This window comes from Chlorocebus sabaeus, chromosome 7 (assembly GCF_047675955.1).
Source record: "Chlorocebus sabaeus isolate Y175 chromosome 7, mChlSab1.0.hap1, whole genome shotgun sequence".
NCBI classification, from domain to species: Eukaryota; Metazoa; Chordata; class Mammalia; order Primates; family Cercopithecidae; genus Chlorocebus; species Chlorocebus sabaeus.
This window is the reverse complement of record NC_132910.1, coordinates 29,136,304-29,156,755: the sequence shown is the minus strand read 5'-3', so window position 1 is coordinate 29,156,755 and position 20,452 is coordinate 29,136,304. Positions and strand designations below refer to the sequence as shown.

The window sequence follows — 20,452 nt, the reverse complement described above, 5'->3', positions numbered from 1 at the left end:
GTTAACTGGTGGGGTTGAGGTGGAGATTCTAAGTATTCAGGATCAAGGGACTTGAGCTGGGAAGTGTAGAAAGGGGAGGTAGGATAACTGCCTTCAAAGTTCAAAGATGAACTCTGCTTACTTTATCATTTTATGGAGAACTGATCGATCACATGGCACACTATTAATCGTGGTGAAAAATGTTCATCTTTGGCTAAGACAGTGGGAATGATCCTTGGTATCATCCATAGCCACTCTAGAGAAAGGAACAAGTAGGAGATTCATGGAAAGAGAGTTGATGAACCCAGAAAGGGGCAGAGGCAATAAGAAAAGCCACGTGTCTTGGACGAGTATACCCATAGTAGATGGTAAGAAATATAAGAATAAGTGGGAGAGAGAGAAAGAGAGAGGGAGGGAGGGAGGGGAATAAATATGTACAAGATAGGAAGATGGGGAAGACTGTAGTTCAGTAAAAGGTAGACTATGTCACTGAAATATAGTTTGGAGGCCCTGTCAGGAGGTACAGGAAGTAAAAATCCATGATTATCTTGATTAATACTTGCTTTAAAGTTATTTTATTAATAAATATGATGTAAAATATATTTGTTACTAATTATACCTTACGAATACACTTAAATGTGACATTTTTATTGTTATATGGCTATTAGTATGAAAGTACGTATTAAATAAAATCAGATTTGCCAGGCACAATGGCTCACGCCTATAATCCCAGCACTTTGGGAGGCCGAGGCGGGCGGATCACTTGAGGTTTTGAGACCAGCATGACCAACATGAAGAAACCCCATCTCTACTAAAAATACAAAATTAGCCGGGCATGGTGGCGCATACTTGTAATGTCAGCTACTTGGGAGGTTGAGGCAGGAGAATTGCTTGAACCCGGGAGGCAGAGGTTGAGGTGAGCTGAGATAATGCCATTGCACTCTAGTTTTGCAAAAAGAGCAAAACTCTGTCCCACCATCCACCAAAAATCAAATTTAATAGACTATCAAATAGTACTAATTTTCTTTTTCTTTTTTTATGAGGTTGGAGTTTCACTCTATTGCCCAGGCTGGAGTGCAGTGGCGTGATCTTGGTTCACTGCAACTTCTGCCTCCCAGGTTCAAGTGATTCTCCTGCCTCAGCCTCCTGAGTGGCTGAGACTATAGGCACGCACCACCACGCCAGACTAATTTTTATATTTTAGTAGAGACGGGGTTTCACCATGTTGGCCAGGCTGGTCTCAAACTCCAGACCTCAAGTGATCTGCCTGCCTCAGCCTCCCAAAGTGCTGGGATTACAGGCGTGAGCCACCACACCTGGCCAAATAGTACTAATTTTCTTAAAAAATTGAAATCTTCGTCTTTTGAATAAGCTGCTCAACAGAATTTCAGAAAAGAGACAAAAGAACAGTTATAAGGGATCTTATAGGACCCACCACTACCTGTGTTAACAACAAAAACATGGAGAGATAGGAAGATTTATTCAGTTCAAACATTAATTGCTAATTTGGAAAAGACACAGGTGGTCTCTAGAACACGAAGTACCTTTTTCTTTAATTGAGTAGGAATAAACCAATTCTCCAATAATACAAATAAACATAATTGTTGTTTCAGAACAAATTGTACCTATATACTACTGCTATTAAACCAATTTGGTCAAAAAGGCCACACTTAAGCCAGAAGCTTTAGTTGGATAAATCATTTCTTTAAAGATTTTTTTTTTTTTTTTTGGCTGGAGTGCAGTGGCGCGACCTTGGCTCATTGCAACCTCCTCCTCCAGGGTTCAAGCAATTCTCCTGCCTCAGCCTCCTGAGTAGCTGGGAGTACAGGTGCCTGCCACCATTCCTGGCTAATTTCTGTATTTTTAGTAGAGATGAGTTTTCAGGCTGGTCTCGAACTCCTCACCTTAAGTGATGAGCCTGCCTTGGCCTCCCAAAATATTGGTATTACAGGAGTGAGACACCGCACCCAGCTATTTTCTTATTGCATTATTTCTAACCTTAAATACTGCAATATCTGATAAACATGAAAAATTCTCAGAAATGAGATATCAAAAGCAGGTTACTTTCTGTAGCAAACTTTGATCCACTATAAAACTGCTTCTTTACAATGGCTAAAGTGCTATTCACTTGTTGTCGTTTCTGGGATGTCTTTTGAAGTGGAATCTTATGAGGAACTATTTCTTTTTTTTTTTTTGAGACAGAGTTTCACTCTTGTTGCCCAGGCTGGAGCGCAATGGCACGATCTCGGGCTCACTGCAAACTCCGCCTCCCAGGTTCAAGTGATTCTCCAGCCTCAGCCTCCTGAGTAGCTGGGATTACAGGCGTGGGCCACCACACTCGGCTAATTTTGTATTTTTAGTGGAGATGGGGTTTCACCATGTTGGTCAGGCTGGTCTCAAACTTCCAACCTCAGGTGATCCACCACCCGCCTTGGCCTCTCAAAGTGCTGGGATTACAGGCCTGAGCCACTGCGCCCGGCCTGTTTATTTTTTAATCTCACTGAAGACAATTTCTTGGCGTTTGTATAGTGCCAACTATCTGAAAACTTATTTCTCCAATGTCATTCTAATTGCAAATGAGAAAAACAGCAATCTATTTTTTGATAATATAGTTAATATATAAAAGTATTCCTTTCCTTTTGTTTTTAGTGAGTCAATCAATTTGATATCGTATAAAGAGGACATCTTTGAGAGTAAATACTAAACTTAACCTGCATTAAAATAAATGATCCTATGACAACATCCACTGTCCATCATTAACTCTGAAAGTTACAATTACCCCTCCCTGCTATGGATTGTGGTGCATTTACTACCTAAAATTTAGAGGCCAACAAAGAACATCCCATATATAAAGTTGACCTTCAGGACCACCAAAATCCACCATTTATTAGTGCTTAACATTCACAATGGCCCTGTCATTTTTCCCCACTACTGTCACTACTGCTAGGCAGCCTGTGAGAGTGGGCAGATGTCATATGGCTCACTTGTAAATGCCAGTGCTGTCAGCCCATCCTCCTAGACATTGTTGTGACTATTAATTTTGTGTCATCTCTCATACTTTCATTTCTGGTTTGTTCCGTGAGAATTTCCTGTTTATGTGACAGCTTCCCCTACAATGATTGTGAGTTACTTAAGAAAAGGGACTATATATGCTTGGCTGTGTGTTTCCAATGCTAAACATAGCATCTGGAACACAATATGCCCTCCATATGTGCTTGTTTATTGTATATGAATGAAAATTCATTGACTACTCATAGAAAATTTATTGTTAAAGATGCTTAAATCTGGCCGGGCGCGGTGGCTCAAGCCTGTAATCCCAGCACTTTGGGAGGCCGAGACGGGAGGATCACGAGGTTAGGAGATCGAGACCATCCTGGCTAACACGGTGAAAACCCGTCTCTACTAAAAAATACAAAAAATTAGCCGGGCGAGGTGGCGGGCGCCTGTAGTCCCAGCCACTCGGGAGGCTGAGGCAGGAGAATGGCGTAAACCCGGGAGGCGGAGCTTACAGTGAGCTGAGATCCGGTCACTGCACTCCGCCTGGGCGACAGAGAGAGACTCTGCCTCAAAAAAAAAAAAAAAAAAAAAGCTTAAATCTGTGAGGTTATCACATTATCTGATTTGTATTTTTTCAGGTATTTATTTTCCTCTGTCCTTCCATATTTGGTAGTATTTCTCCTTGGGAGAGAGTGTTTGTGTGCCAAGGAGAAATACTGTGGCAAGATGCCATTGAGGCAGGTCCACTATTTGGACTCCTGAAGTGACTTGCTTGGCTTTCCTGCTTACAGAGTCAAAGATAGTTATTCATTTTATGTCAGCCTAGACTCTTAGATAGTTGAGAAAGAGTGAGACTTCTTCCAGGCTTAAGGACGTTTTGACATGTTTTACAGAAGATGGTGTGGGGCTGGTGTTGCTAGGGAGGGAAATGGAAAATTAACATGGGTAGAAAAGAAAGTAGTCTGTGGTCTTGTGAACTCAGGGGCTTTTTAACTCACTCATTCACCCTTCCTGGTGCCAAGATGAAAGTGGTGCAATAGCTCTGCAATTGTGGACTCTTGTAACAGCTGTTCAGTTTTAGCTAAATGATGATTTGCATTTTTACCGCACCTTTTCCCCCAAGAGAGGAAGGCATTTTACATTCAGTAATAAGGCCTAAGATGAATTGCAACCAACGCAACGTGCTTAGTGTGCTAAACACTCCTATGGGGGGAAAAATACTGAACATTGCTAATATACCCTTGACCAACACTGGTACATACACGAGTCCGGGCATGCATTGAGAAAGAGATTAAAATTGTGCAAAACTGTAACAGCAGTACTCTGCCTCTACAGCCGGTGTAATTTGCTTTTCGGACTGCTGGCGGTTAAAAGCTGAAGCTGGCCCACAAAAACAAAAACAAACCCCAGAAACTTAAAGTATCAGAGCCACGTTCACCAAGTAAACACTACTATTTCTAGTTTACATTAGGATGTTTTCATTCTGTAGATGGATGAACTACCAAACAACAAACTAAAGTCTACAACAAGAAGGGAGAATTAGAAAATAGGACCGGGTTATCGCTAAGCGTCACAGGTTCTTTTATTTACCTTTCAAGATACAACTTACAGATGTTACACGTTTTAAAAAAAAAATCGACCGAAGATGTCAGTAAACATTTCCTTCGGTCACTTCACCTCACCTGGCGTCTCCGCCACCTAAACCTACGCTCCGCTTCGCCGTCAGGTCGCCTCGGGCGAGGAGGGTGCAGTAAACAGCGCCCACACAAGAACCCGGGGTGAGGCGGTTTTCCGTCTCTTCCGCCAAGGCTCTGTGGATGTGGGTTTTTGAAACCCTGCCACTCTTCTCAGCCCCGCTCCTCGCTCAAACCAGGGAAAGACAGTGAGAAAACAGCCAGGGCAAAAGAGAAAACCAACAAGAAGCCCCGGCCTCCGCGCGCACCGCGACAAAACGCGGCGCACGGGGGGCGGGGCCAAGGCGCGGCGTAGAAGCTCCGCCCCGTCACTGCCCCGCCTCCTTCCCCTCACCCCAACCCTCCGCGCTGTGGAGTGACTGACTCCCGCCAGCCCCTCCACGTCAATCAACCCTCCTCCTTCTCGCACTCTCTGCACCTTGTTATTAATCTCAATACCGATATCGCCCGGACGTCTCTCCCCCGGCCCTCGGGGGTGTGAACGTGTGTGAGCGGAAGCGAAGGCACCGAAAGCTGGCGTCTCTGTTCAACCTCGGCCCCAGCAGCACCCGGCGCAGCAGCAACCCCCGCAGCGGCGGCAGCCCAAGCACCAGGAGGCCAAGGCCAAGGCCAGGCTCTGCGTGGCTCTCGGAGCAATAGCCGCGGCTCCGGCCCTGCGGGGGCGCAGCTTCCTTCGGCTGGGGCCTTCGCGCCGGCGGCCGCGGCCCCGGGGCCTCTTCTGCGCGCCTGGGGTCACTGTCCTCGAAGCCCGGCGGCGCGGCCCTCGTCCCCCTTCCCGCCCCCCGGTCTGTCTCCTTCTCGCTCCCTTCAGCCGCCCTCCGCGCCGCCGCCTCTGCCGTTCGTCAGGCGGCCCGGCCCGGCCCGCCCGCCCCGCATCCCCTCCGGCCGGTGCCTCTCCCCCCGGCGGGCTGCCTGCATGTCTTTGCTGCCCTCAGCCCCGCCGCCACCGCCGCCGCCGCCTCCCCCGCCGCCGCAGCACCAGCACCAGCCGCCCCGTCGCCGCCGCCGCCGCCGCCGCCCGGACCCCGGCGCGCTGAATGCAGGTGAGGAGGGGGCGCGGGCCCCCCGAGACCCTGGGTCTGGGCTCCCTGCGCGCCCGCCCGCGAGTCCCAGGTCCGGGCCCGGTTTGCCGCCGCGGCTTCCCCTCGGGGCGGGCGGGAGCGAGGCCCGCCGTGGGTGTTTGTGTTTGCGTCTGCGGCCGCGGCTCTGGAGGGGAAGCATCTGTGGGGGCCTGGTGCGCGCGCGCGCGCGTGTTTGTGTGTGTGTTTCCCCTGCCGCGGGGAAATGGCTGCTGTTGCTTCTTCTGGGCCAGAGGAAGAGAATGAGGTAGAGTGTTCTTGTGCCTCCGAGTAGGATCGAGAGTGTTGGGAAGAGGAGCGCTTCCCCGGGGAAATGAGGTGGGAGAGGGACAAATGTGCGTGTGGGTGTGCGAGTTGGGACTTTGGCGGGTGGGGAGGCGGCCCGAGGACCCACGGCGAGTGGGTGTGTGTCGGGTGACTGGAGGGGGCGGCGGGGCTGACCCGCGTCTCTTCAGAGGCGGGCGAAGGTTCCGGGGTGTGTGTGTGTGTGTGTCGGGGGTGGCCTGGGGCCGGGACCCCAGAGTGGTGTGTCCCTCCTGTTTTGTGGCTGAAGCTCCCGAGCCTCGCAGGTGAGAGCTGCTCCTCGGGGGCCGGCCGGGGAGGGCTGAGTGAGTGCCGCACACGCGCGGCAGCGGGGCTGGGAGAGCTGCGGGTCGGTGCCGCGCCGCCGTTCCCCGGCCGCGGCAGGAAGCGCGCCGGCCTGCAGCGCGGCCTAACCGCCTGGGCGCCCGCCCGCCTCCCTGGACGCCTCCCGGGACGCCGAGCCCGCGCGAGCCCACGGCGCTGCTTCGGGCCTGGGCAGGTGAGGGTCGGAGGCGGGACGCGCCGATTGCCGTCGCCGTGGCCGCCTCCGCGTCTCCTGAGAGGCGAAGGCTTATTTTGGCGTTCCAACTGCAAGCCTTCGCCCGGCCGGCTGTGGGACCCGAGGGAAAGTGAATCAGAACAGTTGGGAATCCGCGGTGTCGTGTTCCCTTCTTTTCATCCTTCCCCTAAGGCTGTGTGGAGGGTCTGAGTAAATATTTTGGATTTTTGTTGCAAATACTTTGCCGTTGGTAAGTTTTTTTTTTTTTTTTTTCTTTTTAATTAGACAAACATTTTCTTGGACGGGTTGAGGAAGAAAGGGAAACTGGCTTCCCTGACCGGTGGTATTGGTGGGACTGGATGGATTTTGTGCATTTGAAATTGTTTTATCCTGCCTCCTAGGGGGAGAGGCGTGTACGCGCCGCCGAGCTGAGGAGCTGGGTGAGGAAGAGGAAGTTACTGGAGCTGTCACCCTCCTTAACTCGGCCGGCTATTGAGCTTACACTGTTTAGGTGGATTGTGTTCAGGGAGTTTAGCTGAGCCGTTTGTACACATTGGAAATACAGTGTTACATTTTACCGTATTGCCTCTAGTTATCTTGTCAATGAAGATAGGCTCAGCAAACACGTTTTCCTCAGTCTCCAAAATCTAGATCAAGCAGCCTCTGTCGTCTGCTCAGCATGTGCTGCTAGAAAGCTATTGTGAGAATAGTCTAAGCAAAACTCAATTGTAAAGATAAACCTGCTGCCAGTAGGTGTACAGTACATTTCAGAGCCAAGTACAAATGGCATTTGGATAATTATTTGCTAATGTGCTTTTCTACTCCAACCTCATTACATTTGTATGTAGTTAGATCATTTAGCTAGAACCCTACTATGGATAAAATCATAATACAGATTCGATCCTTGTAGGCCGTACTCTGTGTCATGGCCAGAGATTGCTCTTTGCACCTGGTCTCACAAAGAAATAGTGTATGCTGTTCACGGGGAAGTGGAGGGAAGAGAAGGAGGGGCGAAGAGCTGTTCTCTATTACCACTACTGGAAAAATAATTTAACACACGCAGTTAGTGGGAAAAGGACTTGTTTTACAGACTTCAGTTAGCATCCCAGCTGTGTGATTTTTCTAAGCTGTTTGACCTTAGGCAACATATCTAGTATCTATAAACCAGAGTTTTATCAGTCACAGAGAGCTAATACCTTTATAGTAAGGTCGTTTTGAGAATAGAATGAGAAAACATATGTTTGGCATATAGTAGATACTTAGTTAAATTTTAGTTCTGCCTCCTGCAGCCCTGACTATGGGCATTGAAGAGCCTTTGCAAGCACAAATGTGATTAATTATTTAGAGCAATATTAAGTAACTATAACATAAAAAAGACAATGGAATCTTTCAGAGCCCTTCAGTATACAAAAGGTATATATATATAAATGACTTTAGTGTATATGAGAAGTCATTTTTCTAATAATAAAAATGGTCATTAAAATAGCTTAGTCATTTATAAAAATAGTTATACTTAATATTTTTTTCATATTTTCAAATAGACCATCTCTTAGTTTCATTATTCTTTATGATTTTTGTGTTGTAGCCCTGGAAAAAAAATTTGCAACCACTATATAGCACATATATGTTTCAATACTGTTAAACATTAAAAAGGATCAAGGAACCAAAATTTATATAGATCCCCAAAGTTTAAATACTATGAAAAATGCTAGCTCATGTTGACTGATTTTGGTAAACAAAACCTCTTAGAATATTTCTCTGAATGTAAGGTAAAATCCTCTGTCAACTTAACTTTCAATAACTTTCCATTTTTATTATTTTGTCTGGAGTAGGAAATGTGTTCTTAAATTTTAACTGTGCTGTGTGGAAAAAATAATATGGAGAGGTATGGAATTTAAGGTAAAGATAACAGAAAAGTTAATATATTGTTTTCTTTTTGTTTTGAGTAAAGACAGGACAAAGAAAATGTGGGAGTTTGGTTTAAATTTGTCATGGCCCTATTTACAAATGCCAGGTTTCCCAGTAGGACTTACATAATTTATTTGTACCAATAAATAATAAGCTGTAAAAAATCTTATTTTCTAAGATTCAAACTAAAATTTCAATACATTCAGTATAACTTTTATGCATTTTTTTAATATAAAAATTTCTGTCAAGGTAAGAGTCACAGGATGGGGAGGGGGAAGCGCTCATTGAGGGGCTTGAATTTTTGTAAATAACTAGGGGCAACTATTAGAATGCAAAATATGATTTTCTTGAAGTGTGTGTGGAGTGTGTATTTACACTGAACAGAATATTCTGCCATATTCTGGTTATATTTAAAGGAATAATTCTTACCTTAAAACTCTAAATGATACTTTTTAATACCTTAGAAACAATGAAATAGAAATGAATTTGCTCTTATTTAGTATTTGATAAAGTAATTTTCATTGGACTTTATTAATTATTTTCAAAGACTTCATAATTTTTTTTTAATTTGGAAGAATTGGTGAGAACGTTTCTCTGTAGTAATCATGAAAACAGATGATATTGAACTACAAAGATATTTGGATATGAAGTGGAAGTACTAAGGCTATTTAAACGAAAGGAATTATGTTACAACAAAATCAAGGTGGAAACTTGTTTAGATTTTAAAATTTAATGTTACTTAAATGGGTTTTTAAGCAATCTTTCCAAAATATCTGTTATTAATGTCTTTAGGGAGAATTGGAATACTTAGGAATTTCTGTGTGTATTACTTTGGGTAATGCTAATTAGAGTAATAAATACATTCCAAAATTTCAGAGAAGTTTACTTGCTTTCATGACAGTTCAGTGCAGATGTTTACTTGCTTTCATGACAGTTTACTTGCTTTCATGACAGTTCCAGTGCAGGTGCTCCCGGTTAGCAGATTTCTTGTGGCTTTCCTCTATGTTGTAGTTTAGGAACTCATACAACTTACATCTTGTGACTCCACCGTTTCTTAGGGCCTTGAAGTCCTCCTTATTACCTGAAGACCATTTCTTAAGAAACTCCGGACTTAAATGACAAACGTTCCTCCCAATTTTATTGGCAAGATTTGTCACAGAGTCTTATTTGAATGCAAGGGGAGTGGGAAATGTCCCTGACTGGTGGAAAGCTTGGCCATCTCTGCTATAAGGGGCATTTCATGGTGTTATTGTAGATGTTAGCATATATTTATGAAATTACATCCAAAAGGTGAATTATGATAGTTAAGAATTGCTTTTCATCTTAAAAGAGTAAAATTGTATGTGAGTGGAGAGTGATGGGGAGAGGAGAAAGAAGAGTCATAGGAGTGGGACGGTGAAGCTCTCATCATTGAGGGGCTTAAATGACAAGTGAGTTTCTGTAGCTATTTAAAGACATACATTTTTCAGAGAGCATTACAGTTGGATCCTGTAACCTTTAGTGGGTCTCTCCTGTACTATCCAGTTATTGATTGTCATTGTGCTTTAATGAGTTCTGGCAGTTTGAGTTATTTCTCTCTGTATTTTGAAATCAGTTCAGATCAGTAGGACAAAACTCTGAATTTCAGTTTCTGGGTATAGTTTCATAGGAAACACATTTTTTGAATTTTCTTCCTCTGTTATTGGGATAGATGATGATTATTACTTTTACTTTGAGGAAAATCTCATTTAGGTGGACCTTACCATATTCTCTTGTTTGTTGCTGCAGTTTTTATAATTCTAAAGTTATTAAAATTAGTACATGTGAGCCTTAACCCAGAAAGAACAATAAAATCATCAAGTAAACAACAGAGGCTTAATTATTAATTTGTGCTCATGCTTCATGATGAAAATACTACAACTTTCTTTTACTAACTGCACTGACACTGGATCTCTAATACAGTAAATGGTATTTTGTCACTGAACAACTTTAATTTTGATTGAATCACAATTTATTGTATCATTGCCCAGGGTTATTATAATGTGAAACCTCAGCTCTGTGTCACCTTTACTTATTTTTTATTCTAACAGTTTGGTTAGGGATCTCTGGGGAGTTATATATAATCTCTTTATTTCCTAAAAGGAAGATTTTGGAGTAGTCTGGTTAACTTCTCCATGGTAAATACTTCTCTAATATCTTGCATCTTGAAAATTGAAAACCTAATCTGAGGACCCACTCTGTACCCATTATTGTACCCAGTTCTAAAGAGAAGTATGAAAGATGTAGAAGAGACTCTTGCAAGGCTTATAGTTTGTGAGTAAAGGAGATAAAGCATATAATTTAGTTATTTCAAAACAAATGAACTAGTGCAAGTCAATACAATATAAACTATAGACATTCTGAGACATAAAATGGAATGTCAGTTGGGTCAGGAATTACTTAAATGGTTGCTTTCTTTTGGTCACCTTTTATGAGGTATAATTTAGATAGCTTAGAAGTAATGCATTTAAAGTGTACAGCTCAACAGTTTTTAGTATATTAACAATTGTGCAACCATCACTATAGTTACTTTTAGAACATCTTCATTACCTAAAATATAAATCTTGTATCTTTCAAGAGACCCTTCATTCTCCTATGCCCCTAGTTCTGGGCAATTACTGCTTCCTTTCTCTATAGATTTGGCCAATTTTGGACACTTTGTACAAATGCAATCTTAACATATGGTCTTTTATGATAAGCATCTTTCACTTACCATGTTTTCACGGTTCATCCGTGTCATAGCAAGTACTTCATTCTTGTAATGGGTGAATAGTAAGTCAGTGTAAGAATACACCACATTTATCTATTCATGAGCTGATGGACATTCACTTTTTGGCTATTATAAATCATGCCTCTGTGAGCATTCATGTACAAGTTCTTATGTATGTATGTATGTTTTGAATTCTTTTGGATATGTACCTGAGAGTGGAATTGCTGAAACATATACCACTTTGTGTTTAAACTTTTGAGGAACTTGTAGACAGTTTTCCAAAGCAGTCGCAGTATTTTACGTTTCCACCAGCAGTGTATGAGAGCTCTAATTTATCCACTTTGTGCCAACAATTGTTATTATCTCCTTTTTTCATCATAGCTCTCCTAGCGGGTGTGATTTGATCCTGGTTTTGATTTGCATTTCCCTAATGGCTAATGATGCTTTTTATGTGCTATCGGCCGTTTGTATATCCTCTTTGGAGAGAAGTGTGTGAAAAGACTCAAAATCTTTGCCCATTTTTATAATGAGTTTTTTTTTTTTAATTACTGAGTTTTAAGAGTCTTTTATATACTCTAGATGTGTCCCTTATATATGATTTGCAAGTATTTTCCTCCATTTTGTGAGTTGTCTTTTCATTTTCCTGATGGTGTCGTTTGAGGCACAAACGTTTTCAGCTTGATGAAGTGAGATTATTGTTATTATTTTGCTGAGCTTTTGGTGTCATATCTAAGAAATCATTGCCTAATCTAAGGCCACAGAGATTTACTTTGGTGTTTTGTCCTGAGAGTTTTATAGTCTTAACTCTTAAATTTAGATCTTTGATCCATTTTGAATTAATTTCTGTACATGATCTGTTATAGAGGTCTAATATTTCTTCGCATGTGGATACTCAGTTGCCCCAGTACCATTTATTGAAAAGATTATTCTTTCTCCTTTGAATTGTGTCATCACCCCTGTCCAAAATTAACTAACTGTGTGAGAATTTATTTCTGGACTTTTAATTCTATTTCATTGATTTATATGTTTATCCTTACACTAATATGGTCTCGACTATTGTAGCTTTGTAATTGAGAGTTCTGATTCCTCAAACCTCTCAAACTTTTTCCTTTTGAGAAGAAAAAAAGAAAAACTCTTTTTTTCTTTTTCAAGATTGTTTTGGCTATTTGAACCTCTTGTATTTCCATATCAATTATAGGATCAGCTTGTCAGTTTCTGCAAAGAAGTCAGCTGGAATTTTGATGGGGATTGTGTTAAATCTGTGCATCAATTTTGGGACCACTGCCATCTCAATATTAGGGCTTCCTGTCCATGAACATGGGATGTTTTTCTATTTATTTAGATCTTCTTTGTCAACAGTGTTTCATAGTTTTCAGAATATAAGTTTCATACTTCTGTCGCTGCATTTCTTCCCAAATATTTTATTCTTCCAGATATTGTAAATGGAATTAAAAAAAATTGGGGTTTTTTTGCATGGCAAGTGTATAAAAATACACTTGATTTATGTTTGTTGATCTCATATCCTGCAACCTTGCTGAATTTCTTAGTTTCAATAGTTTTTGTTTGTTTGTTTGTTTGTTTGAGACGGAGTCTCACTCTGTCACCCAGGCTGGAGTGCAATGGCGTGTTCTTGGCTCACTACAACCTCTGCCTCCTGGGTTCAAGTGATTCTCCTGCCTCAGCCTCCCGAGCAGCTGGGATTACAGGCACCCACTACCATGCCTGGCTAATTTTTGTATTTTTAGTAGAGATGGGGTTTCACTGTCTTGACCAGGCTGGTCTTGAACTGCTGACCTCGTGATCCACCAGCCTTGGCCTCCCAAAGTGCTGGGATTACAGGTGTGAGCCAGTGCACCCGGCCAGTTTTAATAGTTTTTAAGTGAATTCCATATGATTTTCTACATACGAATATCATGTCACCTGCAAACAAACGATGTTTCAATTCTGCTTTTCCAATATGGATGCATTTTAGTTTATTTTCTTGCTTCATTGCCCTGGATAGAACCTGCAGAACATAATTGAAAAGAAACATCAAGAGAAGGCACTTGACTTGCAGCAAATCCTTGTCTTGCTCCCAATCTTAGGGGGAAAACATTCCATCTTCTTAAGTATGATGTTAGCTGTGTGTTTTTGTCTGTTTGTTTGTTTTTTAAACTGCTCCTTGTGGAGAAGGGCTAGCCCATAGGCAGGCAGTGTGCAGAAAGTAGTGAGCTATAAATTTTTCATGAATAGCCTTTATCAGGTTGAGAAAGTTCATTTCCTAGATTGTTGAGTGTTTGTTTGTGTGCGTGTGTGTGTTTGTGAGAGAGTGTTAGGATTGAGTTTTGAGGGAAGTGTGAAATGTGGATTAGAAAAGTAAAGATGCTATGTCAGGTAATAAGGGGCAGATAATAATGCTTAACTTGCTGAAGGAAGAGGGGCTAGCTTTTCCTCCTTTTCCCTGTCCCTTTGTGCCCCATTCCTTTCTTGTTTTTGTTTTTTTGAGACGGAGTCTTGCTCTGTCGCCCAGGCTGGAGTGCAGTGGCCTGATCTCAGCTCACTGCAACCTCTGCCTCCCAGGTTCAAGTGATTCTCCTGCCTCAGTCTCCTGAGAAGCTGGCTAATTTTTGTATTTTTAGTAGAGACGGGGTTTCACTATGTTGGCCAGGCTGGTCTTGAACTCCTGACCTTGTGATCTGCCCGCCTTATCCTCCCAAAGTGCTGGGATTACAGGCGTGAGCCACCGCGCCCGGCCCTTTCTTGATCTTTAATCATCTTCATATCAGTACACATGCACATTTGGAGATGACTTAATCTTTTACTGATCTGAATAATTACGATTTTTTGAGCAGTGGAAAATATCATTTCTTTTGAAAAATACTAAAAAGCATGTGGAGAATTTTTTACTGAGTAGCTTGATAGCTAGGTTTGGAGGGCATCAGAGGAGATACTAAATCATAAATGAAGTGCCAGCCATGGACTTAAAAAGAAGTGAACACAATGGAATTCTTTAGCCATAAAGAATGAAATCCATCTTCAAAAAGAATGAAATCCTGTCATTCTTGGCAACTTGGATGGAACCAAAGGACACTGTGTTAAGTGGAATAAGCCAGGAACAGAAAGGTAAAAACACCACATATTCTCACTTCTAGGTGGAAGCCAAGAAAAGTCGATCTCATGGAAGTAAAAAGTAGAAAAGAGGATTCTAGAGGCTGGGAAGGGTAGGGGGAAGAGGGCTAGGGAGAGAGATTGTTAAAGGGCACAAAATTATAGCTAGATGGGGGAGTAAGTTCTGGTGTTCTGTAGCACTGTAGGATGACTACAGTTAGCAATATTATTATGTAGTTTCAAATAGCCGGAAGGAAAATACTGAATGTTCCAAATGCAAAGAAATGATAAGTATTTGAGATAATGGATATGCTAATTGCCTTGATCTGATTGCTACACATTGTATGTATGGAAACATCACTGTGTACCCCGTACATATATACAATTAAATGCCAATTAAAAAAATTTAAAAAGTAAGCAAACATTTGCCATATTGGGGCTATGGTTAATAAAAAATTTTATGTTTAGTTTAATGTACTTTGAATCTAGCTGTCAGCTGACATTCTCCCACCCTAAACATTTCAGCATCAATGGCTTTGTTTTTATGTTTTCTTTATAATTTTCTAATTTAACAAATTTCATAGGAAACTTTGCTTAGTAAGGTAAAGTTGTGTTTCCCTTTGATGTGGTGATTACCCTTTGTTTACTTTTTGAAATTTTAATTGTGTTCCCATGCAGCCATTTTCTGATTAGATAAATATTTTAAAAAATTTTTATTTTTGTCTTTCATGTATAGCTCTGAGAAGTTAACTTTGAGTTTAGCTAAGAATATTCCTGTTAACAGGTGAAATTGGAAAGTGGTAATAGAATTTTTATTTTGTATTTTTTTTTTGTAGCAGGATTATTTTCATTAATTCTTTTTAGTCCACTTTAAAATTTTGGTACAGATAAAATTTATAATTATTTTTTAAAAAATAAGTAGTTTTGCTCTATGAGAAACTCATTATTTGTACTGAATAGATGCCTGGTAATTTGGGGCTTTCAAATATTGTTTTCATTTATTAACAATTGAAATTGGTGACACAAAATAGAGATTAAAACACTTTATGTTCCTTATAGTCATCTTTTGCAGAGAGAACCTCCCTCTCTAATCTTAAAGTTTAAACTCTATTTTTCTCTTTCCCATATTACTTAAATAGATTTCCGAAATGAGTAACATAAATTAGAGTTATATAATACCAGCTACAAATACTGCTAAAAGAATAGAACTAAATTTAGTATATCCCAACTTTAATGTCTCTCTATACAAAGACTTTGTTGGAATCTCATATCCATTGCTTTCTGATCATAATGTTTATTATATTTAACAAAGCAAAACCCAGAAATTACTTACAGGGTATGTTCTTCTATAGGTTCATATTTAGTACAATCTTCTGTAATATCTACATATAATTTTGTGGAACAACATAATGTGAGTTATATACAGAATGGTAGCCTTGAAACACTGTAAGAATTTGAATCACCAAAAGTATAACCTGTTAATTAATATTTATTAAGCTTCTAGTTGTTATAGACTATTGTATTCAGGGTTCTGGGGAATAAAAAGAAATGCAGAATAATCTTTCTACCAGGGAATGAAACTAATATTTATTTGACTACTGAGTACCAAGGAATGTGAAAAGCCACTCCCCTCCTTCCCTTTAAATGTGTAGTCTAAATTATTCTCGAAAATCCTATGAGAGAGGCAGTATGATTCTCATTCTAAAGCTGGTTAAGAAAGTGAGCCTTGGATCCTCCACTTTCTAGCTCTACAGAAACTCATTTAACCTCTCCATGCTTCAGTTTTCTCATCTGTCATAGGGCGATAATATTCCTTATCTTGTAGAGTTTTATGAGGATTAAATGATGTACTGTAAAGTATTTAGGACACTACCTGGCACATCTGTAGTAAAAAACCGAACTAAAAATCAATACACGTATACTACTACTGTTTCCTATTAGGAAAGAAGTTAATTAACATGCCCAAGTTTACAACCAGATCTATTTGAATTTAAAACACTCTTATAGTATAATGCTTACACTTATAGGACGTTTTAAGTTTGGATCTAGTAAACAAGTGAAGGCAGAATATGCTAAGTAACTAATATTAAGTGCTATGACATACAGAGTACATATGGATTTTAAACTACAGGCATAAGTAAGAGAGGAAATAAATGTTGCTCTTGCCTTTATGATGAGAAGAAAGGCAGAGAAAAAATTAGTAGACTACTGCAGTATCTTCCTTGCTAGTCTACAACTTCCATTATATCTCATTTAACATCTTTTCCTTTATATACATTGTCACCAGGGAAATCCTTGTAAAATTCATCCTACATTGCTTACATTCTCTACTTGTAATCCTTTACGAATAATAGTTAGTGTTTTCTGGTTACCTACTATGGGGCTAGGATAGGAGACAACAAGCTTCTCTTCTTTTCTCTTTTGTCTTCTCTTTCCTTCCTTTTTTTTTTTTTTTAAATGGTAGAGTCCCACTCTCACCCAGACTGGAGTGCAGTGGCATGATCTCAGCTCGCTGCAACCTCTGCCTCCCAGGTTCAAGCAATTCTCCTGCCTCAGCCTCCCGAGAAGCTGGGGTTGCAGGCGCACACCACCACACCACACCCCGCTAATTTTTGTATTTTTACTGGAGATGGGGTTTCACCATGTTGGCCATGCTGGTCTCGAATTCCTGACTTCAAACGATCCCGCCTCAACCTCCCAAAGTTTTGGGATTACAGACATGAGCCACCACGCCAGGCCTAGCAAGCTTTTTTCTGTGAAAGGACAGATGTAAATATTTTGGCTTTTTGGGTCGTGTAAGATCTCTGTTGCATATTCTTTTTTGCTGTAATTTTTTGTTTTTTAACAATCCTTTAATTTTTGTTGTTGTAATTCTTTTTTAACAATCCTTTAAGAATGTAAAAGCCATTCTTTGCTGCCAAATCAGTCTGGATGCAGTTTATTGACTGACCCCTATGCAAGGAGATTTACGTGAACTCATTTCTTTTTGTAACAATCCTGGTAAAGTTGATATTATTAATTTCTACTTTACAGTTGAGGAAATTGAAGCTTAGAGAGGCAGATTTGATGAAGGTCAAGTAAGTGATAGATTGAGGCCACTGGAATACCTAAACTTGTGTACTCTCTAGGATATCTTGCTGCTTCCTGTTACTTTTAAATAAGATGCAGATATGTAAGGGCCATGATGATCTTGTCTTTGCTTACTTTTTTAGTTTTTGTATTTGTTACTCCTCTCTCTCACATATTCCCTAGCCTAGCTGTAGTGAGTGACTTACAGCCTGGTCTGTGCTTTATATATGCCTACAATACCTTATAAACTTTATCACTTCATTGATTTATTTAATAATCTACCTCTGGTACTGTCTACTCTGGGAAACCTTACTTGGTACTTCCAGTCCTGCTTTATGAACTTTTTCTGTGCTCTTCTAGCATTCTGTGCATTTTTCATTGATAACATTTACTACATTGCCTTGTGTTTGACTTGGGTTTATGTCTCTGTTTTGCATTAGACTGTGAGTTTTTTTTTTTTAGGAGATGGAGATCTGGCTATGTTGCCCAGGCTGGCCTTGCATTCCTGAGCTCAACAGATCCTCCCCCTGTAGCCTTAGATTGTAGGATTTTTTTTTTTTTTTGAGATGGAGTCTTGCTCTGTCGCCATGCTGGAGTGCGGTGGTGTGATCTCAGCTCACTGCAACCTCTGACTCCCTGGTTCAAGCGATTCTTTTGCCACAGCCTCCGGAGTAGCTGGGATTGCAGGCACGCACCACCACGCCCAGGTCAGGAGATGGAGACCATCCTGGCCAATATGGTGAAATCCCGTCTCTACTGAAAATACAAAAGATTGTGAGATTTTTAAGGGCACAGATGATATATGCCTCACCTTTGTAACTCAAGTGTTTGATACGTAGTAGGGGCTTAATACAGAGTTTGGCATATAGTAGGGAATTGGAAAATGTTTATTAAATGAATGAGTAATTAAATGGCATTACAGACATGGAAATCATATCAACAGATCTATAGTTTCAGAAAAATGAGTCCAGGTTCAAGGGTGGTGGTGAGTGGGAAAGTAAGTAAATTTCTAGTTAACTTCCAGGGCTTGAGTGGGAACATGAGATTAATAAGGCAAACTGGAGCATGATCGTGGAGGGGCTTGAATATCTTGGTAAGGAATTTTAATTTTGTTCTGGAGCCATTGATACAAAGATTTCAACTCTAGAGCGCAAATGGGTTTTAAATCCGTAACCTGGGTTCTCTTAATGCACAAATTGTATCTTGTAATACTGTTTTAGATGTTTTGTAGAACATTCATTTACCTACGCAATTGTTCTGATTAATAGATACTGCAAGATGTAGCTCTAGAATATCATAATTTTCAGTACTACTATTAAAGACATTGGGAGCCATGGAATGATTTTGAGCAGGTTGGTGGCAGTTTGAAATTAATTTTTTTGTTTTTTTTTGAGATGGAGTTTTGCTCTTGTTGCCTAGGCTGGAGTGCAATGGCGCGATCTCGGTTCCCTGCAACCTCCGCCTCCCGCGTTCAAGTGATTCTCCTGCCTCAGCCTTCCGAGTACCTGGGATTACAGGCATGCACCACCATGCCCAGCTAATTTTGTATTTTTAGTAGAGATGGGGTTTCTCCATGTTGGTCAGGCTGATCTCGAACTCCAGACCTCAGTTGATCCGCCCGCCTTGGCCTCCCAAAGTGCTGGGATTATAGGCGTGAGCCACTGTGCCTGACCTGAAGTTAATTTTTTAAGAAGATTAATCTAATTGAGGTATTCACAATCAGCTGAGGAGATGGGACTGGAAAGAAGGAGGCCTTTTTTAAAAAAGTTAAAATATAAACTGATAAGCCAAGAAATAGATCTACTTAATGATTGACTATGAGGAAGTCAGAGATGAATAAGAAAAACTGACGAGGCAGGTCAAGGAAGAAAATTGTGTATTTTGTGTTAAATAGATTGCTGTGAATTCTATTGGAGTGATTTCTATTGTTGCGTGAATTTGGGCTCTGCTTACTTTATGCTTGAATGATTAGAATATCCTCATGATTGGTTTCCCTTCCTGCCACTAATTCATGGATTCTTAATCTTTGGTGCTGTGGACCTTTTTTCAGTCTGGAGAAGGCAGTGAATCCATTGTAGAATAATAATTTTAAATGAGTGAAATAAAATAAATAGGACTTAAAAGGAACTTGTTATATTGAAATGCCAAAATATGATATAGTAATATATATACTTCTCTATTAATACTGTTAGGTAACATCTTACAATGAGTCTAATAACTACCATAATTTTGGAGTACTGGTACATATATTTTGAGATTTCTGTAACAACTATAATATGAAATGAAAATGTACTTCTGTTAGTGACAAAAATCACAGGTACTGCTAATACTATTATGGTAGATTATTTAGGTTTGCATGAAAATTTTAGAGATTAGTGAAAATGGTGATGTAATTTTTTTCTATATAAATTCGCAGGTTTCCTGAGATTTATGGAACCCAGGTTTATTATCTTTGCTTGTATTGTCTCCTGTTTTACCCTCTTCTATGTATTTTTGTCATAGTAATGTAGTTTTCTTTGCAGATGGTAGTATTTTTATTGCATCAGGTCTGTTTTGGGAAGTAATATGTGTTCTTTGAAAAAAAAATTCAAATGATAATAAAATGCATAATTTTCTGGTTATCCTGCTTCATGGCGATCAAGCTTGTTAGTAGTATAATATATACAGTAGTCTATTGGTATAGAGAGGATTGGTTCCATGACCCTGTGTATGCCTAAATCCATGCATACATACTCAGGTCCTGCCATGTGTATGAAAAATTGGCCCTCTGTGTACATGGGTTTCTCATCTCACAAGTGCTATATTTTCCATCTGTGGTTGGTTAAAAAAAAATCCTCACATGAGTGAACCTGTGCAGTTCAAACCCATGTTGTTCAAGGCTAAGCAGTAGTACTGTTATCTGTTTTTGGTCAATGTATACTTCCATAACTACAAAAACATAACTGAAATAGATTCATATTGTGTATACTGTTTTTAATTTGCTTTTTTATTTGAAAATATCTTTTTTCATTAATAAATACACCTCATGCTTTAAAACATTGGATAAAAATTGAGATATGTATTATATAACACAAACATTCACCATTTTGAAGTGTATATTTCAGTGGTT

General features: G+C 40.4%; 1 protein-coding gene across 5 annotated transcripts in view; it reads left to right on the top strand.

Moving 5' to 3' along the window:
• The first annotated feature begins 4,993 nt into the window (after positions 1-4,993).
• CNOT6L (CCR4-NOT transcription complex subunit 6 like) overlaps positions 4,994-20,452 on the top strand; it is a 103,073-nt gene continuing 87,614 nt past the window's right edge. The window contains exon 1 of one of the 5 annotated variants that reach the window (XM_007998983.3): positions 4,994-5,713. Coding sequence is in view for 3 of the 5 variants with exons in the window: in XM_073017426.1 (XP_072873527.1) it covers positions 6,063-6,067 (5 nt within the window). In the remaining 2 variants the exon portion in view is untranslated. Of the gene's footprint in view, positions 5,714-5,754; positions 6,068-6,485; positions 6,802-20,452 lie in introns of those variants that run through there. The other 4 variants (XM_073017426.1, XM_007998981.3, XM_007998982.3 and 1 more) reach the window with 4 other exon arrangements.